General features: G+C 40.1%; 1 protein-coding gene across 1 annotated transcript in view; it reads left to right on the top strand.

Moving 5' to 3' along the window:
• Positions 1-985: 985 nt before the first annotated feature.
• The window catches only part of USP16 (ubiquitin specific peptidase 16), a gene marked incomplete at both ends in the record, with an annotated part of 40119 nt that continues 15686 nt past the window's right edge, over positions 986-25418 (top strand). Inside the window, 10 exon segments of the mRNA XM_080696471.1 lie at positions 986-1046; positions 1144-1229; positions 7628-7866; positions 7868-7911; positions 16303-16484; positions 18894-18997; positions 21073-21176; positions 22999-23189; positions 23925-24020; positions 25147-25277. Of these exon segments, the coding sequence (XP_080552597.1) occupies positions 986-1046; positions 1144-1229; positions 7628-7866; positions 7868-7911; positions 16303-16484; positions 18894-18997; positions 21073-21176; positions 22999-23189; positions 23925-24020; positions 25147-25277 (1238 nt within the window).

Raw genomic sequence — 25418 nt, 5'->3', positions numbered from 1 at the left:
TAAACACCAGCTGAAGTATCAGAAAAAGCTGCTTTAATAAAAAAACTGGCACCTTCAGGTGAGGTCAGGTAGCTTGGACTAGGAAAGCGGTGCTCAAGGCAGTGAACAATGTTCTGGACCTACAGAGCAGAGCCACACGATTTACTGATTAGTTATAAGAGCTGTGTAAGAATGACCCCAAGGTTTAAGCTACAGGAAAGACAGACTTACCATTTACTTAAATGGGGACAATTTTGGAAATCTGAGGTTTGGCTTCTGACACAAAGTAATGAAGTGCCTACTAAGCCACCTGTTAAGTAGAGATATCCAGCAGGCAGTAAGACTAATAATTAGAGTGTTTACTAGAGATTTAGCTGGAGGTATAATTTTGGGAGCCATTAATATTTATTTTTCTTGTTGGGGTACTGACGATGATCCCAGAGGCATTCTACCTCCAAACTACACCCCCAGCCCGATTTTATTTCCTATTTGAAAACAAGGTCTGGTTAGTTTGCTGAGAGCCTCACTAAATTGCTGAATTTGAACCATCCTTCAGTCTCAGCCTCCTAGGTAATGGAATTACAGGTGTGTGCCACCACGCCCGGCTCATCAACTTATTTAAAGAGAGTGAAGTTTGGAGACAGTGCCACGTGTTTGGCGTCTGGAAGATGAACGGGAACTAGTAAAGCAGCATGAGGGGGAGAGACCTGTGTAAGGCCAACTATGGAAGTGATTTACTTATTTGCCAAATTATTTTCATCGAGATTTTAGCCCGCCCTGCTCAAAGAATTTTTTAAGCCAAGATTTCAGTGATTGCTAAAAAAACAGAGAGTGAAACCTGAGTCTCCCGGGTGGAGTCTTTTTCCTTGGCAGATTTTTTCTTTTTTTAAAAAGCCGGACACAGTCTCCAAAGACAAAGTCTAGATGCCCTGAAAGTTGCCCAGCACTCAGGCGCTGTTGCTCCTAAGAACTGATTAGGCCTAGGAAGAGATGTAGGCGGGGCCAGATGTCGGCTCTGACCAATGAACGGACCACAGGGCACGCACCTTGCAAGTTCCAGGAAGGTGGTATGGTGCCTGCTGGGGAGAAAGAGACCTCTGTCTTGTTTGCTGCTGGCACCCTCTGAAAGACTCACCTAGAGCTGCGGCTCCCTCATTGTTGTAGGTCTGGTTTTTCTGGCCGCACTGACACGTCAGTTTCTCTTAGGAGGGGACAAAGTTCCAGGGCACGGTGATGGGGTGGCGGTGGAAGTGAGCTAGCCCACTCAGGCGCCTGCGCGCTGGAGGCCGTGAGTCCTGGATGCTAAGACTGTCCTGAGGTCAAGGCTGCAAAACACGGTGTCTTGTTTTTGTCGGATTTGGAACCAGAGAATGATTTGGCCTGTAACGTGCTTATGGGTTGCAGTTTTCATTCTTATGCTCCATTGTCATTTCTCAGCTGCTTCCGCTGTCCACGTATAGAGGAAGCTATTTAATACGGCCGGGATCGGTCCATGAATATAACTCTCCTTAAATGGAACTGTGTGAACAGACCTGGATTAGAGAAAGATGGGTAGAGAAGGCAATTACAAATCCGTTTTTTTTTTTTTTTTTTTTGCGGTACTAGGGATGGAACCCAAGGACATTATACCTCCGAGCTACACCCTCACTCCTATTTTTCATTCTTCTTATTTTTCGAAACAGGGTCTCACTGAGTTGTGAAATGGCCTCACTAAGTAGCTGAGGCTGTCTGTCAACAGGGATCCTCCCGGTCTCCACCGGAATGCTGGGATTACAAGTGTGTGCTACCACCAAATTCAGCTTTTAAAATACCCTCTCACAGCCGGGCGTGGTGGCACACGCTTGTAATCCCCGCGCTTGGGAGGCGGAGACAGGAGGATCGCGCAGGTTTGAAGCCAGCCGCGCTGGCGTAAGAGACCCTGTTTCAAAAATATAAAATAGGTCTGGGAGTGTAGCCCGGAGGAAGAAGGGCTTCCAGGAACCCCAGTACCACCAAAAAAAAAAAAAAAAAAAAAACCCTCTCACCCTTGGGGATAGTTTTTGACCTTGAACTATAAAATAGTCAGGGTGTCGATGTTCAAGCCCAATAACCAAGCTGGGAGGAACCTGTGAATGCAGATTTATCTGTTAATAAAAGGACAGTTTTATTATTTATTTATTTATTTTTTGTGGTACTGGGGGGTGGAACCCAGAGGCTTTCTACCTCCGGGCTATACTCCCAGACCTATTTTATATTTTATTTGGAAACAGGGTCTCACTAAGTTGCTGAGAGCCTCACTAAGTAGCTGAGGCTGGCTTCGAACCTGTGCGATCCTCCTGTCTCAGCCTCCCAAGCACGGGGATTACAAGCGTGTGCCACCACGCCCGGTAAAAGGACAGTTTTAAAAAGACTTCAATATGAGAGTAACTAGAAAATTTTTTATTCCCAATTCAATTACATGTGTAACAGTTTAGGATGTCACTGTGGGTTCTTGTTCTTGACTAGCTTAGGGGAAAAAAAATAGCCAGATATGCACTGCTGCAAGCTTAAGTTTTATTTCAGGTAGAAGGGGCAACAAAACAAAGCACTATATCAGAGGTGACACAAAGTAAGACGCTGAGGAAACACAAATATTTTTTATAAGACTTCATTTTCAGCCGGGCGTGGTGGCGGAGGCTTGTAATCCCAGCATTCGGGAGGCTGAGACCGCAGAATCGCAGTTCGCGGACAGCCTTAGCTACTTAGCAAGGCAGACCGCAACTCAGTGAGACCCTGTTTCAAATTAAAGAATAAAAAATTGGGCAGGGGGTGTAGCTCAGAGGTCAAATGCCTCTGGGTTCCATCCCCAGACCTGCCAAAAACAAGACAACAACAACAACAACAACAACAACAACAACAACAACAACAAGACTTCCGTTATCTACTTTCTCACATCCTGCTTAGCCAATAAGCCTTTTTTCCCAGCAGCTAGCCAGTTATGTCTGCTGTGTAAGCCTTTTCTGTTAGGCTTCTTTGTTCATCCTCACAGGGACAGACAGGTCTGACATAACTGATCAAAATGTGTTACTTAAGCAAGGTCAGGGGCTGCATGGTAGAAGCCTGCTTTAGTTTTGTTTTTTAATTCTTAAAGTTCTCAGCTTCTCCTTATCTCTATCTGCTGAAATTTACTTACTATATTGAAAACTTGTTTTAAAGTAAAGAAAGACACTCCACAGGTTTTGAGGTTATTATTATTTTTGTGGTACTAATAATTAATACTGCATTAATATTAATAACTTGCTTGTTTGCTTCTTATCTTTCAACAGTTTAGTCTAAGCCCAATTTTTCATTCATTATTATTATTATTATTATTATTATTTTTTTTTTTTTGGTGGTACTGGGGATGGAACCCAGAAGCCTTCTACCTCCGGGCTACACTCCCAGACCTATTTTATATTTTATTTGGAAACAGGGTCTCTTAAGCCAGCTGAGGCTGGCTTTGAACCTGCAATATCCTCCTGTCTCAGCCTTCCAAGCACGGGGATTACATTCATTCGTTATTTTGAAACAGGGTCTCACTGAGTTGCAAAGGGCCTCACTAGGTAGTTGAGGGTGTCCTTGAACCCCGATCCTCCTGTCTCTCCCAAATACTGGGATTACAAGTGTATGCCACCATGCCCAGCTTCTATAATTCTTTTTCTAAGGGCAGATATCTGTATTTTAACATTCAGTGTTTAGCTGGGCTAACATGCCAACTTTTAGCTGACCAAGGTCAAACTTGGCTGCAGCTCGTGGCTGACAGCTTAGACAGAGAAGAGGATTTTATTGATCTGCCTAACTATGGAAGCTTGTTCTTATTAGCAATGAATACCACCGTTATCAGCAATCAATACAGGCACAATCCCCATCAATATGCAGTACACTTTTCTTTATAATGCTTATTTTAGAAATATAAGATTTAGTTCAAGGACAGCCTCAGCTACTTATTGAGGACCTGTTTCAAAATAAAGAGTTAAAACTAGGGCTAGGGGTATAGTATGGAGGTAGAATGCCCCTGGGTTCCATCTCCAGTATCACACACACACAAAAATATAAGATTTGTAAATCCCGATATCCATTGATACTAGACATCCCTGCTAATTTTCACACTTTTTTTTTTTTGTGGTACTGTAGATTAAACCCAGGGGCATCTATCTCTGAGTTATAACCCCTACCTTATTTTTTTATCCTTTACTTTGAAACAGTCTCACTAAGTTGTGGAGGGCTTAAGTAGTTGAGGCTGGCCATGAACCTGTGATCCTTCTATCTCAGCCTCCCAAATACTGGGATTACAAGCATGCACCACCATGCCTGGCTCATTTTTTTTAGACAAACGTAAGATAGTACATGGGTTTTCATGTACTTTTTCATGCATTTTTTTTTTTTTTTTTTTTTTGTGGTACCGAGATTCCCGGAAACCCTTCTACCTCCAGGTTACACTCCCAGACACCTATTTTTTATATTTTTATTTGGAAACAGGGTCCTTAAGCCAGCGAGGCTGGCTTCCAACCTGCGCGATTCTCCTGTCTCCGCCTCCCAAGCACGGGGATTACAAGTGTGCGCCACCATGCCCGGTGAGCTGCATCTTTTATTTGATGATTTTTAGGCACTTTTCAAATATTTTTCTTCAACTATTATGAAAAATTTCCAGCATAAAGCAAAGTTTAAAGACCTTTTACAGTGAAACAGTAAGGCAGTTTTCAAGAGAAAAAAGGACCTTCCCCTCTGTTTACATAGAACTGGAAGGGTACTATTGTAACCTAGTAGGTAGAGTCCAGGAATTTTGATCAACTTCCTATAAAGCAAGAACATCCCTTATGACAAAAAAATGTGCTAGTTTAAATGTTGATAATATTGAGCCTAGAAACTCTAGCCCAGAGGCTATCATAACTCTGTTCTACCTGCTTTGTCGGATATCGTATCAATCCATCTATTTTGATACATAGCAAAGAATTGCAAACATTAGGACAGTTCTACCTAAGTACATCAGCAAATGCATACATCTGACCTTTTAAGATATATAACATTACCATCACCTCAGAAAGTTCATGCTCCAAGTCAGCCCCTACCCTAATTCCCTCAAAAAGCAATCACTCTTCTGCTATTGTTTTCCAATATAGTTTTGTCTGATTAATATAGAAATGTTGCAGTAGTGCTCTTGTGTGCGACTTCTTTTTGTATTTTTTTTTTATTCCAAGTACTGATGTTGAGAATTAAACCTACTGAGCTACATCCCCAACTCTTCATTTTTTATTTTGAGACAGGGTCTCAATAAGTTGCCCAGGCGGGCCTTGAACACAATTTTCCTGAGTTGATGCTGCTTTCAGTATAATATAGTAAAGATTCATCTATGTTCTTGTATCAGTTTCTTTTGACTAGTAGTTTTCCATGATATGGATATGTCAAGTTTTCCATTTTGTATATGTGTGTGTGTGTGTGTGTATATGGGGTACTGGGGATTGAAACCAGGGCAGTCTACTGCTGAGATACACCCTCGGCCCTTTTTATTTTTTGTTCTGAAATTAGCTCTCCCTAGGTTTCTGAGTCTTGCCTAGTTGCTGAGGCTGGCCTTGAACCTGTGATACTCCTATATTAGCTTCTCAATGGAGCCATATCTGACTCCATTCTTGTTTTGATAGAAACCTAGGCTATTTCCAGATCTGAGGCAGGAAGTGTTTACAAACATTCTTGTACTGCATTTTATTTGTAAAGACTATTTTGCCAATACATATAAAGCACTTAATATGTTCCAAATATTTCTACATACTAGAATTAGAGAGAAGAGCTAAACAAAGATTCCCCATCTCTCACAGAGCTTACATTTATTTGCATATTTCTGCATATGAACGGAGAAGGGCAAGTATATAGGTAAAGAGAAAAATACCAGATAGCTGCTGTGCAGAGATATAAAGTAAGATGTGAATGATCCACCAAGCTCCTGAATTTCCTCATGTTGAGCATGGAAACTAGAAAAATGACCTTCTGGCCCAGACTGGCACTAAACTGACATTCTAGGCTATTAAATTTAGATCAGCCTGGCTAAACCTACCTATGTATATCTCCTGGCTTTTCTTTCTATAAGTTCTAATGAATTCTGTAGGATGGAGAAACAAACTAGCTGTTTCTTCTGTTTGATAAACAAACAGAATAAAATTCACTTTTCAATTCTCCATCCGTTCTTTTTTCCTTCTTTGTTGTGTTGGGGATTGAGCCCAGGGTCATTCTACCTCCAAGCTACACCCCCAGGCCTATTTTATTTTTTATTTGGAAACAGGGTCTCACTAATTTGCTGACAGCTTCACTAAGTTACAGAGGCTGGCTTCAATCTTATGATTCTCCAGTCTCGGACTCCCAACTACTGAGATTACAGGTGTGTGCAGTCAGGCCTGGCTCTTTGCTTTCTTTCTGTGATCCGGTCAGGCAGCTGAATCCCACCATCTGGGATCCAGGCAGGTTCCTTTGCTTGGCTGCTGATAATACAGTGACTATGTTAGCGAGGAAACTCAGTGAATATCTTTGAGAGAAACTAAGGAGTGAAAGAATAAGAAGATACCAAACACCAAAGATCAAGGCAGATAATTCAGAGCAGAAGTATATTGGCCCCAAAGTTATGTTTTACAACAGGGGCACACCTGCTTTCTCCTCGAAGTTGGAGCTTCGAGGAGAAAGATTTTAAAAATTACCACAGGAGCAACGAACAGGGAGGCCAGTTCTCTCCCCAAATTTAACCAAACATTACTTTGGCCAATTAGGCTAGGAAGCCACGGTATTCATTTATTTATTTTACAGTACTGAGGATAAAACCCAGGGGTATTTTACCTCCGAGATATACTCTTATATTTTTTATTCTTTATTTTGAAACAGGGTCTCACTGACTTGCAAAGAGCCTCACCAAGTAGCTGAGGCTGAGAACCATGATCCTCCTGTCTCAGCCTCCCAAATGTTGGGATTACAAGTGTGCACCACCACGCCCAGTATTTATTTCATTAAAAATGTCTATTGGTGCATTGTAGTCATACATATTAATGGTGTAAAAGATAGTGTAGGCATATAAGCACACATCACCCAATTAGCCCTTACCCAATTCCCACCCCATTCACTCCCTGCTCCTTCTAATGTTTTAAGACACTCTCTTAATCTGCTTCCTTGTGGTTACTACTAAGGTTGGATAGTTCATTTATTTTACGACCAATTGTTCCTTTATTGTGAATTACCTGTTTACATCCCTTGCCTATTTTTCTATTGACACCTGCCTCCCTTGTCCCCCCGTAACGATCCCTGTGTCTTCTATGTTTTCTAAACTGCAGGGCTGAGAAGCCCAAGTTTAATCGTCTCACAGAAGGCTTGGCAAAGAGCCAGCACTTAGATATTTTCAACAAATAAACAGTAAATGCTTGACAATGCTACCCTCCATTTGTCTTCAGTACCTTCCTTCAGCTTTGCTTTAAAGAATTGCTGAATCTCTCTCCCTGCTTTACCTGTTCATTCAGACAGGATGCGTCAAGGTTAACTGAAGACAATTTACACACTCAATTTTGGAAGCTGCAAAAAAGGGAACGGAAACTTAAACGGTTTCTCTTAACCAGCCTTCAAGACGCAACGTACTTAACACAGGTAACGGTGCAGGAGCCTCTGATCCTCAGACCTCCAGGTACCGACGCTCGAGAAGAACCTCAGGAGCTCAGAAGAGTCCTACCGGCCAGGCCCGCCCTCCGCCCGCGCTTCCGGCGCGCAGTGCGCAGGCGCCGACTCGCGTCAGCGCGGCGGGGCGGGGCCGAGTCCCTTCCCAGAATGCCGCGTCCCGGAAGTTGCTGATTTTACGGGTCACTCTGGGTTCGGCTTGTCGCTGTCTGTTCGTCCCCGGGAGGAAGACGGAGCCGGCGGCCCCGCGGAAAGGCCCATTAGGGGATGCAGTTATGGGCGCTGTGGCCGTGGGTGAGTTCTGGTCCCACCGACTCGCAGTCGCCACTCTGCTGCCTTCCTGCTCTCGCAGAGCCCGGATTTAGGGGTTTCAGTCTCGTTCTCGGCTGGAAGGCCCCTCGCTTACGTTATCCTGTCCCTTCCGGTACCGCGCTCTCGTTGGCCGCATGTCCTGTCAGTTCTAGGACTTGGCCAATGCGGGTCTGGGCTTCTGGACCCGGGGACCCCGAGATTCCCCGTGGGTGCCCCGCAGTAGGAAGGGAAGGGAAAGGAGGTGTGGCGGCACCGGGGGTGGAGGTGGGCGGCTGGCTTGCGGCCGGGAGCTCTCCGAGCTGGGTCTGGGCGCGCAGCTGCGTCCATGTGCTTAGTTGGGAAATCAGGAGCTGTCACCTCTCCGATTGAATGCTGCTAGCAGAGCACCCGTCTACGCTAAACTTGAAAGCCACCCTTTACGAAAGATCTGCTGACAAAGTTTTCCACACCTTAAATGTGTAATGGAACCGACTAGGCAGGAAAAGACTGGGAAGGCTTGGTACAAAGGGAAGGGAATCGAATACAAGAGCTGGAAGGACTAGCTTTGATTTACATTTTGCGTGGAGTTCTGTAAAGAGTAATTTGTCTAAGACGTTAATTCTTCTTAAGACGCACCTGAGAAACCTCATAGATTTATTGATGTTTTATAGCTGATGACAAAGTATTTTCCTTGCATGACTCATTAGTTGCCCTTATAGTTGTCAGAAATTCACTAGAGCTCTTTCTGCAGCATTTAAGTGAGACCCTGTGCTTTTGCCTGCGGCAATTACAATTAGCCCTTTTTCTTTGGAGTGTGAGCTACTGCAGTCCTTAAACCAGATTTACTAGTGCTATCTTCACCACTGCCTGCTTCTGACTTCTTCATTCTTATCTCTTTTCTTTTTCACCAGATCTTGTTCGCTTCATTCTCATGTACCTACTTTTGTACCTTGTAATCATCTTTTATGCCTCAGGTATTATTCTGTTTTTCTATTTTAATGCAACAATTGTTCTCGGTGAACTACTGTGTACTTACATTTTGCTTGATGCTATAGGCAGCTCAGAAGTAATGCCTGCAATCATTTCTTTTCATCAAGAATAGAAAGAAAAATAACATGTTCAGATTAAAGACTTAAGCCAGCCGGTGGTGCACGTTTGTAATCCTGGCATTTGGGAGGCTGAGACAGGAGGATTGCGGTTAGTGGATAGCCTCAGCTACTAAGAAAGAGAGAGAGAAGAGAGAGAGAGAGAGACACACACACACACACACACACACACACACACACACACACACACTTAAGCGGTCCACCATAGTATCTGATAGAGGGACCAAATACTGGAGAAGTTCATTGGAAAGGTTTATTTAGAATAGAAGGGTTTTGTACAAGGCTTACTGAACTGCAAAGAAACGGAAAGCTTGGAGGACTGGAAAATTTAGAAAAATGGAGAAAACACCTCAGCTAGAAATCAAAGGCACCCAGGTGGGGCAAACTGTTTTGAAGTAGTGGATACTGAAGAAATGGACCTGGTTGGAAGAGAAAGAATGTGCTCTCAAAATCCAAAGATCTACAGTTTAGTTACATTTCTGTCAACGTGTAATCTTTCACCATTTTGCCTCGGAATTTTTTGCTTTTAGTGAAATGCCCTCATTTAAAGGTTGTAGAAATCAGATATGATAATATTAATATTATGGAAGGGCTTTGAAGATCAAAAGCACCATTTAATTATAACTTTAGTAGTTTCTTGTTGAAAGAGTAATGAGAGCCAGGATTGCCAAAGCATTGAGGCCAAATTATAAAGGACCATGACTGTAAAGTTCAGCAGTATGCAACTATTAAATGCCTTCAATCGAGAGAGCAGCGTGATAAAAATGACATTATTGGAAACAAATCTGGCACTGGAATTCAGTAAAGTTTAGAGGGAATTAGATAGGAGGCAAGATTTGGATGCTGTTTTTTTTTTCTTCTAAAATCTACAAATTTATTTTATGTAATTTTTTGGTATTGGAAGCTGAAACCCAGAAGCATTCTACCTCTGACCAATACTCCACTCCTATTTTATTTTTATATTGAGATACAGTTTCACTAAGTTGCTGAAGGTCTTCCTAAATTGTTGAGGCTGGCCTCAAACCTGTGATCCTTCTGTCTCAGCCCTCTTAGTACTGGGATTACAGGTGTGTGCCATCGTCCCCAGATTAGTCTACAATTTTAGATAGAATAATGTATATGAAATATTAGGATTAGTATTAGAGATTGAACCCACGGGCATTGTACCTCTGAGCTACACCCCCAGCCCTATTTTATTCTTTATTATGAAACAGGGTCTCACAAAGTTGCAGAGGGCCTCACTAAGTAGCTGAGGCTGGCTATGAACCTGCGATTCTCCTGTCAGCCTACCAAGTACTAGGGTCACAAGTGTGCGCCACCACGCCAGGCTTGTTATTTTTAAGGTGAAGAAAGGTACTTAAAATGTACCTCCTTTTACATGTTTCTGTATACTTTTTTCTTTGCATATTTATTTTGTAAACATTTTAGATTATTGTGGGGAAGAATAATTAATGCAGTTCTAATTTTTTATATAAATCTCTCTGAATTACCTTCAGTTACACTAACCCATCAGTATTAAAAAAAAAAAATCTTCTAAGACCGTAAACTAGGGTGACCAGTTGATTACAGCTAATAATAATAATAATAATAATAATAATAATAATAATAATAAATAAAAACAGTTGAAAGTGGGGCAGGCCGGGTATGGTGGCACACACTTGTAATCCTAGCATTTGGGAGGCTGAGACAGGAAGATCATGGTTTGCAGACAACCTCAGCTACTTAGTGAGGCCCTTTGCAACTCAGTGAGACTCTGTTTCAAAATAAAGAAAAAAAAAAATAGGGCTGGGGGTATAGCTTGGAGGTAGAATGCCCCTAGGTTCCATCCCCAGACCTGCCAAAAAAAAAAAAAAAAAAAAAGTTGGGCTGAGGATAAGGCTTTGGGGTAGGCAAACTGCTTTGTAGCTTTGTATGTATATATGAGGCTGGGTTTTATTCCTATCACTGCAAAAACAAAACAAAACAAAACAAACAAACAAACAAACAAAAAACAGAAACAACCCCCCAAAAGAATAATAAACTGGAAATTTTTTTCCAAGCCCCATTTTTCATTTGTGGAATCAAAATATTAATGAACATTTCAGGTAAAATAATTATTATGGTCATTTAAAATATTTTGGCACTACTAAATTATTCCTGGACATAGTTGTGCACACTTGTAATCCCGTATGTTGGGAGGCTGAGAGAGGCGGATCACAGGTTTGAGGATAGCCTCAGTAAATAGTGAGATTCCTCAGCCAAGTAGGACCCTATTTTAAAATAAAAAACTAAAATCGGCCTGAGAGTCTAGCTCAGAGGTAAAAGTCCCCTGGGTTCAATCCCCAGCACCACACATATACGCGGAAAAATACAGCTTTCCAAAATAATTAACATAATTTAAAGTTAGACCTATATGGTCTTTCATCATTTTTTATATTCTCTCTCTGTGTGTATGTGTGTGTTTGTGTTACTGGGATTGAACCCCAGGGCATTTTACCTCTTGAGCTATACCGCTAGCCTTAATTTTGTTTTTATTTTGAAACAGGGTCTCACTAGGTTGATATGTTTCGCTACTTGCTGAGTGAGACTCCTCAAACTTGCCATCCTCCTGTTTGAGCCTCCCGAGTACTAGGTTTACAACTGTGCACCACCATGCCTGGCTTATTTTATTAGTGTTGACTAAAAGGGTGAAGATCTGATGTGCAGCTAGATTTACTATCGCCTTCCAAAATGGTTTTGGCAATAACATAGGAATGTAAATAATTGAGGATGGAGCTGTGATTAGTTCTCAGGGAATACCCATAGGAAGGAAATCCTGGTGCAGAAAAACACTTAGCTTTTGCTGTGTGCGTGTATGTCACTGTCACTGTGAACTACATTATGATGTGAGACTCTAATGCATCAATAAAAGTACATATGACAAAATCACTTTATATTTGAAGGCTAACATAATTTTTATTAGAATGGTCACATTTTTGTTTTACAATGATAAATTAGTTTTTTGCAAATAAATCACTTAAGTGAAATATCACAATGAAGAAATGACTGGAAGGCAGCTTAACATACAAGATATTTAAGAGAAAGGCAAAGTTACTTGATTTCTATGTTTGCAGACTTTGTCTAGTAAAAGGATCAGATCACTTTTTATATTTGGCTTTGAAATTACCATGCAAATTTTCTAACTCCTCAGGAGGTTGTTTTCAGAATTATTATTATTTTTATTTTATTTATTTATTTTTGTGGTACCGAGGGTGGAACCCAGGGGCTTTCCTACCTCCGAGCTATACTCCGAGACCTGTTTTCTATTTTATTTGGAAACAGGGTCTCACTAAGTTGCTGAGAGCCTCACTCAGGAGCTGAGGCTGGCTTCGAACCTGTGTGATCTCCTGTCTCAGCCTCCCAAGCGCTGGAATTACAAGCGTGCCACCACACCCGGCTCAGAATTATTTTTATAATTTTTAAAAATATTTTTGCAGTACTGGAGATTGAACCTAGGACCCAGCACATGCTAGGTGAATGCTCTACCACTGAGGTACATCTTCAGTACTGAGTGGCCCTGGCTGGCCTTGAACTTTTGATCCTTGCCTCAGTTTCCTGAGTAGCTGGGATTATAGGCAAGCACCACCTCAGAATTATTTTTAATTTCTGTAGTGAGGAGTTGAATTCCTGTTAGTGTCAAGTGCTGAGACTCTTTAAGATCTTTGTAAGAAGACTGAGGTTTTCTGCACACCTTGGCATTTATTAAAAACCTTTTACTTTTGCTAAAAATCATTTTTCTAAGCTCTGATAAACAGGGATTTCATCTACTTCAAAGTTTTTATTAAAAATTAGAGGATCTTTGTCAACGGTCTTTGTAACTTATAAAGTGTTATATACGTGAAAAATATTGTATGTGGTTTGGCTATTTTGTTTTTGTTTTGTAGAGAAATATAAAATAAACTTTTTTGGTCACAGTAATTTTATCTTGTTTTCTAGATTATTTTGTATCAGTAAGTAATCCATAAAGTGCCAACATGGGAAAGAAACGGACAAAGGGAAAAACTGTTCCAACTGATGATTCCCCTGAATCTTCAGGTATATTTTACTAGTTGAATCTTTAATATTTATATTTCTAAATGGGTATTTTAGCATACAAAATAGTATCAAAAAGTATAATATTGTTATATAATCTTCATTTTAATGTTTGTAACTTCATATCATTTAGTATTGTTGTATTTTAGTAGCATATTAGTCCACTGATGTAAAGGACCATATTTTATAGTTATTTAATTCTCTATTGTTACAGATTTAGATGATCTTTAACTTCTTTGCTTTATGAAGGAAACAATAATGAATATCTTTGTTGCTAAATATCTGTGGACATGCAGTTATTTTTTGGTATTGAACCTAGGAGTAGAACTGTTTTGAATCAGAAAATCAAGATTTTTAAGGCTCTTTTGCTTCTTTTGTCAAATTGCAATCCAGAAATGTTAAACTAACTTCCAGGCTCCCTCGGCACACAATGAAATGTCTATTTCCTTGACCCTCTGCCACCGTGGGTTGGTCTTGAGCTCATGGTGTGAAGTGTGAGCCGTGAAGTCAGAAAGGCTTTTGTTTAGATTCTGGCATAGACACTCAGTGGTCACGCGGCCGTGGGCACCAGATCTTGGTTTTCTCCTTTCTTATGGGGAATGATAATGCTTACCTTCTAGGTGACTGTTAGGATAAAGTTTAAAAATTTATAATGGTAAATTAATTATTTAATAAATTTAATATTTAGTAATTGTGAGGAATGAGTAATTAATAAATACTTATTATTAGTAGTATTGTTCAGGACTGCAGATGTTACCTCCCCTGTGAAACTTTATTTAGCGGTACTGGCATTCTACTGCCAGGGCCATTCTACTTACATGCTGCACACCTGTCCTATTTTTTAGTCTTTCTATTTTTTTAAAACAGGGTCTCACTGAGTTGTGAAGGGCCTCGCTAAGTAGCTGAGGCTGTCCACAAACCACGATCCTCCAGTCTCTGCCTCTCAAATGCTGGGATTACAAGAGTATGCCACCATGCCTGGCCTCCTTTTTAATTTTTTGCTTTGAGACAGGATCTTGCTAAGTTGCCCGGGCTGGTCTCAAACTTGTGATCCACATGTCTCAGCCTCCCAAGTCCTGGGATAACAGGGATGCACCACCAAACCCAGCTGAAATTTTTGGTGATTTTAGTATTCTCTTCTTAAATGATGATATAGCATGTTTTGGAGATTCTTATACATTAATATTTATTTATTTAGTTACTGTTTCTGCCATAATATGAGCTATTCAAAAGAAGTGTGACTTGGTCACTTTTAGGTTCCCAGTTAGCATAATTCTTGGTCAGTAATATGCTTGTTGTTGACTGAATAAGGGATCTTCTCTACAACTTAAGATAAAGAGGACCAAAAATATGATAAAGGGCCTTACCTTAAGGAAAATAGCCAAGTAAATTGAAGTGAATTAATAGGGGTGGTGGTGATTATATTTAGGACTTCAAAAGGGCAAAATTTCAAATTTGTATAAATTTTTTTTTTTCTCAGGGGCTACAGATCATAGCTCTGTAGTAGAATACTTGCATGCTTGGAAACCTAGATTTGTTCACTTCCGGGCGGAAAAGAAAAAAGCCAGGCATACATACTGGCACACACTTGTGAATCCAGTACTTGGGAGGTGGAGACAGGAGGATTTTAGGTTCAGGGTTAGCTTCAGTAACTTAGCGAGACCCTGTTTCAAAATAAAAAAATAAGCCAAGCATGGTGATGCACTTCTATAATCCCTAAGGCAGGGACAGGAGGATCACAGGTTCGAAATCAGCCTCAATAGCTTAGTGAAGTTCTCAGCAACATAGTAAGATCCTGTTTTCAAATAAAACATAAATAGGGCTGGGGGTATAGCTTGGAAGTAGAAGGCCACTGGGTTCCACCCCCAGTACCACACACACACAGATAACAAAACAAAATAAAAGGACTATGGATATAGGTAAAATGCTCCTGAGTTTAGTCCCCAGTACTTAAAAAACAAACAATAACAAGAAAAAAGTTTCCTCAGAAATCATCTTATAATATTCTCACATCAAGCAAGATTTTAAGTTTTCTGATTATCTAAAAGGTTATTTATACACTAAATCTACTTTTGAATTTTGAGTGAGGAATAACTTTTGACATTAACTGAATAAAAACCTGTTTTTTTTTTTTTTTTTTTTTTTTCTCATTTGGTCGTGGCATATTCTTTTTTTTTTAATTTTATTTTTTATTTTTTTTAATTTATTTTTTATTGGTGCAATGTATTCATACATCATAGTGGTATAAAGAAAATACTTTTGTAGACATACATGCACATCTCGCCCAGTCAGCCCCCACCACGATCCCCACCCCATTCCCTCCCCATCCCTCCTTCCCACGCTTGGCTCACTGGTCGACATCTAGTATTATAGCAATTTATACAATATTAACATTGATAATCTCACATAACAGTTTCATTTGTCTGGTACCAAACTTTTGATGACTTAAAGATAACATTTCAGTATTTCTTTTTGCTTTCTTTCTTACCAGAGAATATTTTTTTCTTTTTTTTTTTTTTTTTAGGTGAAACTATCATACATTTATTTATTTATTCCTCAGAAAAAATCTATCATGATATGGAATATGGACTCTAGATACCCAAAACAGTCTCAAAAAAGAACAAAGCTAGAAGATGTATACTCTCCGATTCCAAACCATATAAAGCTACAATAATTGAAACAGTGTAGTACTGTTCCAAAGGCAGATATATAAACCGTTGGAGCTAAACAAAAGCCCAGAGATAAGTTCTTCCATACATTGTCAAGTTATTTTTGACAAGGTTTCCATGAACTTTTGGTGGAGGAAATACTAGTCTTTTAACTAAATATTGTTGAAAAATAATAATAAATGAAAAAGAATAAAATTGGACCCTTACCTAACACATATACAAATATTAACTCAAAATAGATAAAAGACCTAAATATAAATCTTAATACTATAAGCTTTTAGAAGAAAAACTGGGTCATAAAACCTGTTTTTAACCGGGCATGGTGGCGCTCGCTTGTAATCCCCGCGCTTGGGAGGCAGAGACAGGAGGATCGCGCAGGTTTGAAGCCAGCCACGCACGCTGGCTTAGGAGACCCTGTTTCCAAATAAAAATGCAAAAATAGGTCTGGAAGTGTATCCCGGAGGTAGAAGGGCTTCCAGGAACCCCAGTACCACAAAAAAAAAAAAAAAAAAAAAAAAAAAAAATCTGTTTTTATCTTCATATATTCATTATTTTATTTGTTTTAATAGAACCTATGTGCAGACACATTAGAAAAGGATTGGAACAAGGTAATTTGAAAAAGGCTTTAGTGAATGTGGAATGGAATATTTGCCAAGACTGTAAGACAGACAATAAAGTAAACGATAAATCTGAAGAAGAAACAGAAGAAGAAAACCCTTCAGTTTGGCTGTGTCTTAAATGTGGCCATCAGGTATGCATAGATTTTGATCAGTATGAGAATTTAGGAAACGCTGAACTTGTTTTAGAAGGTTGTGTAAAAGTACTGTATGGCTGACTGGGATGCGTATTCTCTGGGGAACTGATTCTGAGACCGAGACCTGTGTATCGGTGGTTTATTGGGAAGTGTTCTCAGATACTACACTGCTAAACAGGATTAGGTAGAGGGAGAAGTCGAATGAAGAAGCTTTTGCAGTAGGGCTTCAGCTAATTGAACAGCAAACCCTGGCTTTTGAGAGATGTACTGAATTGAAGCTATGAGTCAGGCCTTTGTGCATAGACCAGTCATTGGATGTGGCCTGGCCCTGAAGAGTAGTGATCCTGGGCAGGGAAGTTCCCTCTTGTTGAGGATGGACTAGAGATGGATGGGCTGGGCTCTCTTCAAGCCACATTGTAGACAAGTGGAGGAATGAGTACCTTGGCCTTGAAGGATAAGTGGGTATCTGGCTGATTTCCTTGGTGCTGAAGGTCTAGACTCTCATTCACCCTTAATGATGGCAAATTAAGTTTATATGTTAGGAAACTGGACAACTAGGGAGTCTTGTCATGATGCTACAAGGTGAGGCAGACAGCCAATTCGCTTTTCCACATTTATTTTCCCCCAGTACTGGGGATAGATCCTAGGGGCATTCCACCTCCGAGCTACACCTCCAGCCCTGTTTTTTTTCTTTATTTTGAAACAGGATCTCACTGAGTTCCAAAGGGCTTCACTGAGTAGCTGAGGTTCTCCATGGACTGCAATCCTCCTGTCTCAGCTTCGCAAATGCTGGGATCACAGGTGTGTGCCACCAACCCGGATGAATGTTTAGCTTTTAAGGAAACTGCTAAACTGTTTTCCAGAGGCTGTACCATTTTCTATTCCTACCAGCAGTGGATGAGTGACCCATTTTCTCTGCATCCTTGTCAGCACTTACTGTTGTCATGATTTTTTACGTTAGTCATTGTGATAGATGTATAGTGATATCATACATTGTGGCCAGGCAATTGAAAAAAACTGTTAGAAAAGAATGTATATTTTGCTGGGCATGGTGACGCATGCTTGTAATCACCGCGCTTGGGAGGCGGAGACAAGAGGATCGCACAAGTTTGAAGTCAGCTGTGCTGGCTTAAGAGACCCTCCCTGTTTCCAAATAAAAATATAAAAAAATAGGTCTGGGAGTATAGCCCGGAGGTAGAAGGGCTTCCAGGAACCCCAGTAACACACACACACACACAAAAAAAAAAAAAAGAGTATATTTTGTATTTAAAAGATTTTTTTTTTTTGCAGTACTGGAGATGGAACCCAAGGGCATTCTACTTCTGAGCTATACCCCCAGCCCTACTTTTTCTTCTTTATTTTGAAACAGGGTCTCACTGAGTTGCAAAGGGCCTCACTAAATAGCTGAGGCTGTTCTCGAATCATGATCATCCTGTGTCAGCCTCCCAAATGCTGGGATTGAAATATTTTAAATACATATGGTGAGCATAAATATATTTTGCTGTTCCAGTTTTCTTTTTCCCCTTATGTTACTGGGGATTTAATTTAGGGCTAAGCAAGTACTCTGTTTGTGAAAATGCTGATTGTAGTTTTAGTCGATAGCTGGAATGTGAATGGGAGATTATGGAAATTGACACTGGAAAGGTAGGTTGGGCTCAGAGTATCAATTCATTAGGGGTTTGTTTGCTTGTTTGTTTTGTGGTGATACTGGGAATGGAACTTGGAGTATTATACTTCTGAGCTACATTCCCTGCCATTTAAAACAAAATTTTTATCAGGTTGCTGAGGGCCTCACTAAGTTGCTGTGACTAGCCTCAAACCTATGATTATCCTTTCATAGGTGCCAAGGCACACACCACCATGCTTGACTCACCCCAAGCTCATTTCCTTTTATTTTGAAACAAGGTCTTGTCTCAGCCTTCCAAGTACTGGGTATATAGGTATACATCACTGTGCCCAGCTTTGTTATGAGTTTAAGAAAGGAAATATAATTTTTGAGGTCACAGTATGTGAACAGAGCTTTGGTTTAGAAACAATAAACTGAAAAAATATGTATGTGATGAAGGAGGCTGAAGTGAAGAGAGTATTTGGGAGGCTGATAAGGAGTCCAAACAAATATGATGAGTGACTGCACAATGTAGTTTAATTGGGACCAAAAGGATGAGACGCAAAGGAAGAGTACTTTTAGTGTATGTTTTTCTAAATACTTTTTTCCTTAGTGTTCTGTTGCCTTATAGATATTTAAGCTTGAACAAAATCCCCGACTTCCTAAAGCTTAACATTTTATTTTCGAAATCGTAAGAATGACAGATGTTCTTGCAATGACTTCCACATTCATGATAGATTGTGAATTCTTTCTTTTCCTGAAGTTTTGTGGTTTTGAGGTTTATGATTATGGTTCTCTAGGGCTGTGGCAGAAATTCTCAGGAACAGCACGCCTTGAAGCACTACCTGACACCAAGATCAGAGCCTCACTGTCTGGTTCTTAATTTGGACAACTGGAGTGTATGGTAAGTTTCAATTCCTGTGCCCATTGGGTGGAAATCATCTGAAATGTTGGAGAACTAAATTGTTTGAAAATATTTTAAGAAGCAAGAAAGTTAAGCTGTGTGTGGTGGCGCACGCTTGTAATCCCAGTACTTTGGAGGCCAAGGCAGGAGGATCACAGGTTTGAGGACAGCCTCAGCAAATAGTGAGACTTTCATCAACCTAGCAGTACCCTGTTTCAAAATAAAAATAAAATAGGGCTGCGGATGTAGCTTGGAGGTAGAATGCCCCTTGGTTCAATTCCTAATGCCACCAAAATGTTAACCCTTTTTTTATTTTTGCCGAACTTTTTTTGGGGGGATTGCTTTGAGCCCAGAGGCATTCTACCTCTAGGCTATATCCCCAGCCCTATTTTTTAATTTGAAACAAGGTCTCACTAAGTTGTGGAGAGCCTCACTGAATAGCTGAGGCTAGCTGCGAACCTGTGATCCTCCTGTCTCAGCCTCTCAAGTACTGGGATTACAAGTGTGTGCCACCATGCCCAGCTAAAAAAGATAGACTTTTTATAATATGTATTCACCATCACAGAAGGCTAGAGAATGTGTTATTGTGAGCAGCTTTTGTGTGTGTGTGTTGGGTGTGGTACTGGGGGTGGAACCAAGGAACTTTTTTTTTTTTTTTCTCTTTTGGTGCTGGGATGGAACCCGGGGGACATTCTACCTCCGAGCTACACACCCAGTCCTATTTTTTTTTTATTCTTTCTTTTTTTAATTTTTTGGTGGTACTGGGAATGGAACCCTTCTACCTCCGAACTATACTCCTAGACCTATTTTTTATATTTTATTTGGAAACAGGGTCTCCTAAGGCAGCGCGGCTGGCTTTGAACCTGCACGATCCTCCTGTCTCCGCCTCTCAGGCGTGGGGATTACAAGCGTGCGCCACCACGCCTGGCTTTAGTCTTTATTTTGAAACAGGGTCTCACTGAGTTGCAAGGGGCCTCACTAAGTAGCTGAGGCTGGCTGCGAATGCTCTCAGCCTCCTGAATGCTGGACTTACAAGCATGTGTCTTTATGCGCAGCTTCCTATTTTATTTTTATTTGTCAACAGGGTCTCACCTATTTGCTGAGAGCCTCGTTGAGTTACCTAAGCTCTTTTCCAGCCCGTGATCCTCCTTTCTCAGCCTATTAAGTGCTGGCATTACAGGCATGTCCCACCACACGTGGCATTGTGAGCCTTGATATTGTACAAAAACAAATCTGCAGCATATGGAAGGCTTCGGGTCTTCACCCTCGTCTTCAGTTTTCATATTATAAAACATGGTGTATTTTTAGCAGCTTAAGGGTTAGAACACTGAGAACAAATTTCAGATAGATGAGAATATAATATATTTTGGTCATGAATTTATATGAAATAAATGGCAGGTTAATATGTTACATTTTCACATCATTAAAACAAATTTTTACTTCTTTAGAGACTGTTTTAGTAGTAGTGTTTATTGAACATATCTATTAATTGTAAATTTGTTAATTTTGTGTACATCTACAGTTTGTGTGTGAAAAATCACCTTTACTTTAATGTTATACACAGTCCAGTAAGATGTGTACAGATTTTTGTTTATATGTGTGTGTAGGTTTTAACAGTGTTTATACACAGGCATATTTCTGGCCAACGTTATTAGTAATATTCCAGTGCTAATATACATAGTCTTCTTCAAGAAAACAGAATTTTAAACACCTGTGTGGTGGCGCACTCTTGTAATCCTAGCATTCAGGAGGTGGAGACCGGAGGATTGTGGTTCAGGGACAGCCTCAGCTACTTGGTGAGGCCTTTCACAACTCAGTGAGATCCTGTTTCAAAAATAAAAAGACTGAAAAAAAAAACACCAAGCAACTAGGGCGGTGGGTATAGTTTAGAGGTTTAATACCCCTGGGTTCCATCCCCAGTACTGCAAAATAAAAAAGAAAACAGAATTTTAATTTCCATTTTTTTAGTAGAACAATTTGGCAGTGCATACTTTGCATTTCAGTAATCATCATTCTTCTCTCCCGTTTTTGATTCTCAGTTTGACATTTTTCTCCTGTGATCTTTTGGGATATAGGTGTTACATCTGTGACAATGAAGTTGACTATTGTAGTTCAAACCGATTGGGCCAAGTGGTTGATTTTGTTAGGAAACAAGCTTGCAATTCAACTCCCAAACCAGGTAAAATTATTTGTTTCTCAGTAGATCCTGTAATGTTGATTCACGTATCTCATTTATACTATTACTTGGCATTATGTATAGCTGAATATCAGTTATGGCTGATATTAACTATGAAACTGGTTTTGGCTCAGTATATGAAACAGTGAAGATTGATATAATTATGAGTTGTTAGAAGGGTTGTGAGAAGTTATTTAGTCATGTGTGATGAAGGGCCTGGCCTACAGTGGTGGGCGGTAGGCTCTGTTATAGGAACAGTGTTTACTCTAGTATTGCCTCATACTCTATTTGCTGTGGTGTAGTTTGTAATAATGTAAGTTATTTAAGTTTCAACTTGGAGATTTTTAACTCCTTCAGTTGGTCAAGATACTGCTCAGGTTCCTTGTACATGTAGTTGCGTACAGTGTTTTGCTTCAGGCTTGTTCTTTAGATATTTATGGTCATAAATATTTTTGTCAGAGCAAGAGTTGCTTTTTGGTTTATGGAATTCATTTTAAATTTTATTTTATTCAGAAGAATCATAGGTTTGGAGAATAGCCTCAGCAATTTAGCAAGACTCTTAGCAAAGCAACATAATGATACCTTGTTTCAAAACAAAAATAAAAAGGTTGGGTATGTAGCTCAGGTGTAGAATGCTCCTGGGTTCAATCCCCAGTAATACAAAAAGAAGTCCACCTTTTTTTGTTGAGGTACCAGGATGGAACCCAGGGGCATTGTACCTCCAAGCTACACCTGCAGCCCTATTTTTTAGTTTGTTAATTACTTAATTAATTTATTTATTAATTTTGCAGTACTGGGGATGGAACCCAGAGGCATTCTATCTTTGAACTACACCTCCAGCCCTATTTTTTATTCTTTATTTTTTGAAACAGGGTCTGAGTTGCAAAGGGCCTCACTAAGTAGCTGAGGCTGTAGGCAAACTGCAGTCCTCCAGTCTCAGCCTCCCAAATGCTGGGATTAAACTGTGCGCCACGACACCCACTGTAGTTTGTTTGTTTGTTTGTTTATTTATTTATTTATTTTTATTTAAAATTTTTTCTTTGGTGGTACTGGGGATGGGACCTTTCTACCTTCGGGCTACACTCCTAGACCTATTTTATATTTTATTTGGAAACAGGGTCTCTTAAGCCAGCACAGCTGGCTTCGAACCTGCGTGATCCTCCTGTCTCCGCCTTACAAGCGTGGGGATTACAAGCGTGCACCACCACACCTGGCTAGTTTTTTTTTGTTTTGTTTTTTGTTTTTGAAGCAGGGTTTCACTGAGTTGTGAAGGGCCTCGATCCTCCGTTCTCCACCTCCCGAATGCTGGGGTTACAAGCGTGCACCACCACGCCCCTGGCTTCCACCTTCTTTATTGTTTATCTCATGTTCTGCTACCAGTAGGTAAGATATACTCATTTTAAGAGAATTCTTATGTAATAAAAGAGGGAAAGCTGGGCGTGGTGGCGCATGCTTGTAATCCCAGCATTCAGGAGGCTGAGACAGGAGGATCGCGGTTCGCGGACAGCCTCAGCTACTTAGTGAGGCCCTATGCAACTCAATGAGACCCAGTTTCAAAATAAAGAATAAAAAATAGAGCAGGTGTGTAGCTTGGAAGTCAAATGCCCCTGGGTTCCATCCCCATACCTGCAATAAAAAAAGGGTAGATTCATATCAAAGTTGTATACACTGGTTTTGTTGGTCAAATTAATGTTTATATTAGTTCTGAATAGTTATCTCTTGGTAATGTTTAAAATCAAATTATCCTTCGCTCCAAGTATAACTTTGCTTTTGATACAGCTATATTACACATTTCATCAAATCTTTTCTTCTTTTTCTCTTAAAGCATTGAAAGATAATGGAAACATTGAACTTGAAAATAAAAAATTGGAAAAAGAGAGTAAAAATGAACAAGAAAGAGAAAAAAAGGAAAACACGGCTAAAGAGATGAATTCTTCCCAAATGAATTCTTCCCAAATAACAGTGAAAGGACTCAGTAATCTGGGGAATACATGTTTCTTCAATGCAGTGATGCAGGTAAGAGTGCCATTTTGTTCTTTTACAAAACCAAACCTTTTCTCATAGGATCTTTTACTTACTGTTGAGTTTTTTCCCCTTCCTTGCATTCAAAGTAAACTCAAGGAAATGTATACGACAGTAAGTCATTGTAGTAGCCGGGCGCGGTGACACAGGCTTGGAATCCCAGCATTCGGGAGGCTGAGACAGGAGGATCAAGGCCAGCCTCAGCTACTTAGTGAGGCCCTTTGCAGCTCAGTGAGACCCTTTTTCAAAATGAAGAATAAAAATAGGGCTGGGAGTGTGGCTTGGAGGTAGAATGCCCCTGGGTTCCAACCCCAGTATCGCAAAAAAAAAAAAAAAAATCATTGTAGTAAGCACTGGAATGCAGATGGTTTATAGCAATCACTGTCTCTGCCCTCTTGGACCTTGCATTTCGGTCAGGGCAGCAAGGATAACTTGTACAGAAACAAATATGTAGTTAACAAGTGGTGTGAGCAGTGGCAAGAGAATTGTGGGTGTGGGGTGGGTGCTCCCCTCTGGTGATGAGAGGTGCGTGCCCTCTGAAGTGTTGAGTGGGCTTAGGTGTTTAGCCAGACAGAGTGGGAGGGACAAGCACCCGCTGTAACTTGTCATATTCCAGGTGCTTGGTGTTGGTCAGGATTTTCTGTTTTGGTGGAGTAGGTGCTTAAGAAATATTTCAGTGAATTAATTTGCCTTTATAGAATTTTCCTTTTCTTTTCCATCCTGCTCTAGAATTTGTCACAAACACCAGTACTGAGAGAACTACTGAAAGAAGTGAAGATGTCTGGGACAATTGTAAAAATTGAACCACCTGATCTGGCACTAACAGTACGTAGTTACAAAGATTTTTTAATAAGCACCTTAACTTTTCTGTGATTATTCCCATTCTAAACGGTTTTAAAGAATTCAGACTCATTTCTGCTTTTCTCATTTGTTTTTTGTTTTGTTTTATTTTATGCTACTAAGTTAAACATTTTCAGGCTGATAGAACTTACAAGGTGCTTTTACATGTGTTTGCTATATATTTGCCTTGATTTTCTGTGAGCTAGTGTTCTTTTTGTAGTGTTGATATTTGTAAAGCCCTAGGGCTGCGTTTTTGTTTTTAATCCCCCCCCCCCCACTTTTTTTTTGCGGAGGTTGAACTTAGAGCCTTGTTCATGCTTGACAAATGCTTTGCCACTGAGCTACATCTCCAAATTTTGTTTTACACATAAATTATGTGTGTGTGTGCTGCTAGAGCTTGAACCAGGGTAATTCTACCTCTGAACTATACTCCCAGCCCTGTTGTATTTTTTATTTTGAAACAGAGTCTCACTAAGTTGTGGAGAGCCTCACTATGTGGGTGAAGCTCACTGTGAACTTCCGTATCCTCCTGTCTTGGCTTCTCATGTACTGGGATTACAAGTATGTGCCACTATGCCTGGTTTAAACATCTTTTAAGGTACCTTAAGTGCTGTGTAGCCAGACAAATTCAATTTTGTTTATATTTTGCTTTGCCTCATTCAGTTCTTAGGTAGTAAGTTCCTGAAACATTTAAAATAGAGCTGAATTCTTCATAAAATAGTCTTTGATGAGAAAGTTTCTATATCTTTTTATATGCACTTCAAAGTTTTATTTTATTTTATTTATTTATTTATTTTTTGGTGGTTCTGGGGGTGGAACCCAGGAGCTTTTCTACGTCTGGGCTGTACTCCCAGACCTATTTTATACTTTATTTGGAAATCCCAAGAGCCTCACTAAGTAGATGAGGCTGGCTTCTAGCCTGTGGGATCCTCCTGTCTCAGCCTCCTAAGTGCTGGGATTACAAGTGTGAGCCACCATGCCCGGCTCACTTCAAAGTTTTAAATAGGAGAGGTCTATCAGTAACATTGGCAACATATGACTAGTTACATTTTGGCAAAGTAAATGATTCCAAAATTTGACTGAAAAAAGTAATTTTTATTCCCATATTCAGGAACCCTTAGAAATAAACCTTGAGCCTCCAGGCCCTCTTACTTTGGCCATGAGCCAATTTCTTAATGAGATGCAAGAGACCAAAAAAGGAATTGTGACGCCTAAAGAACTCTTTTCTCAGGTCTGTAAAAAGTGAGTATCCACATGATTGTGCCTTCAGTGCATCAGCAGGATGCTGAGAAATACTTAAGTTAATAGCACTAGAGACAACCCAGTAAATGATATAGATGCTAAAGCATCACTTATTTCATTCATATTTAAGGAAATATGCTT

This window comes from Muscardinus avellanarius (genome assembly GCF_963383645.1).
Source record: "Muscardinus avellanarius genome assembly, chromosome: 5".
NCBI classification, from domain to species: domain Eukaryota; kingdom Metazoa; phylum Chordata; class Mammalia; order Rodentia; family Gliridae; genus Muscardinus; species Muscardinus avellanarius.
This window is presented reverse-complemented; position numbering and strand designations above follow the sequence as displayed.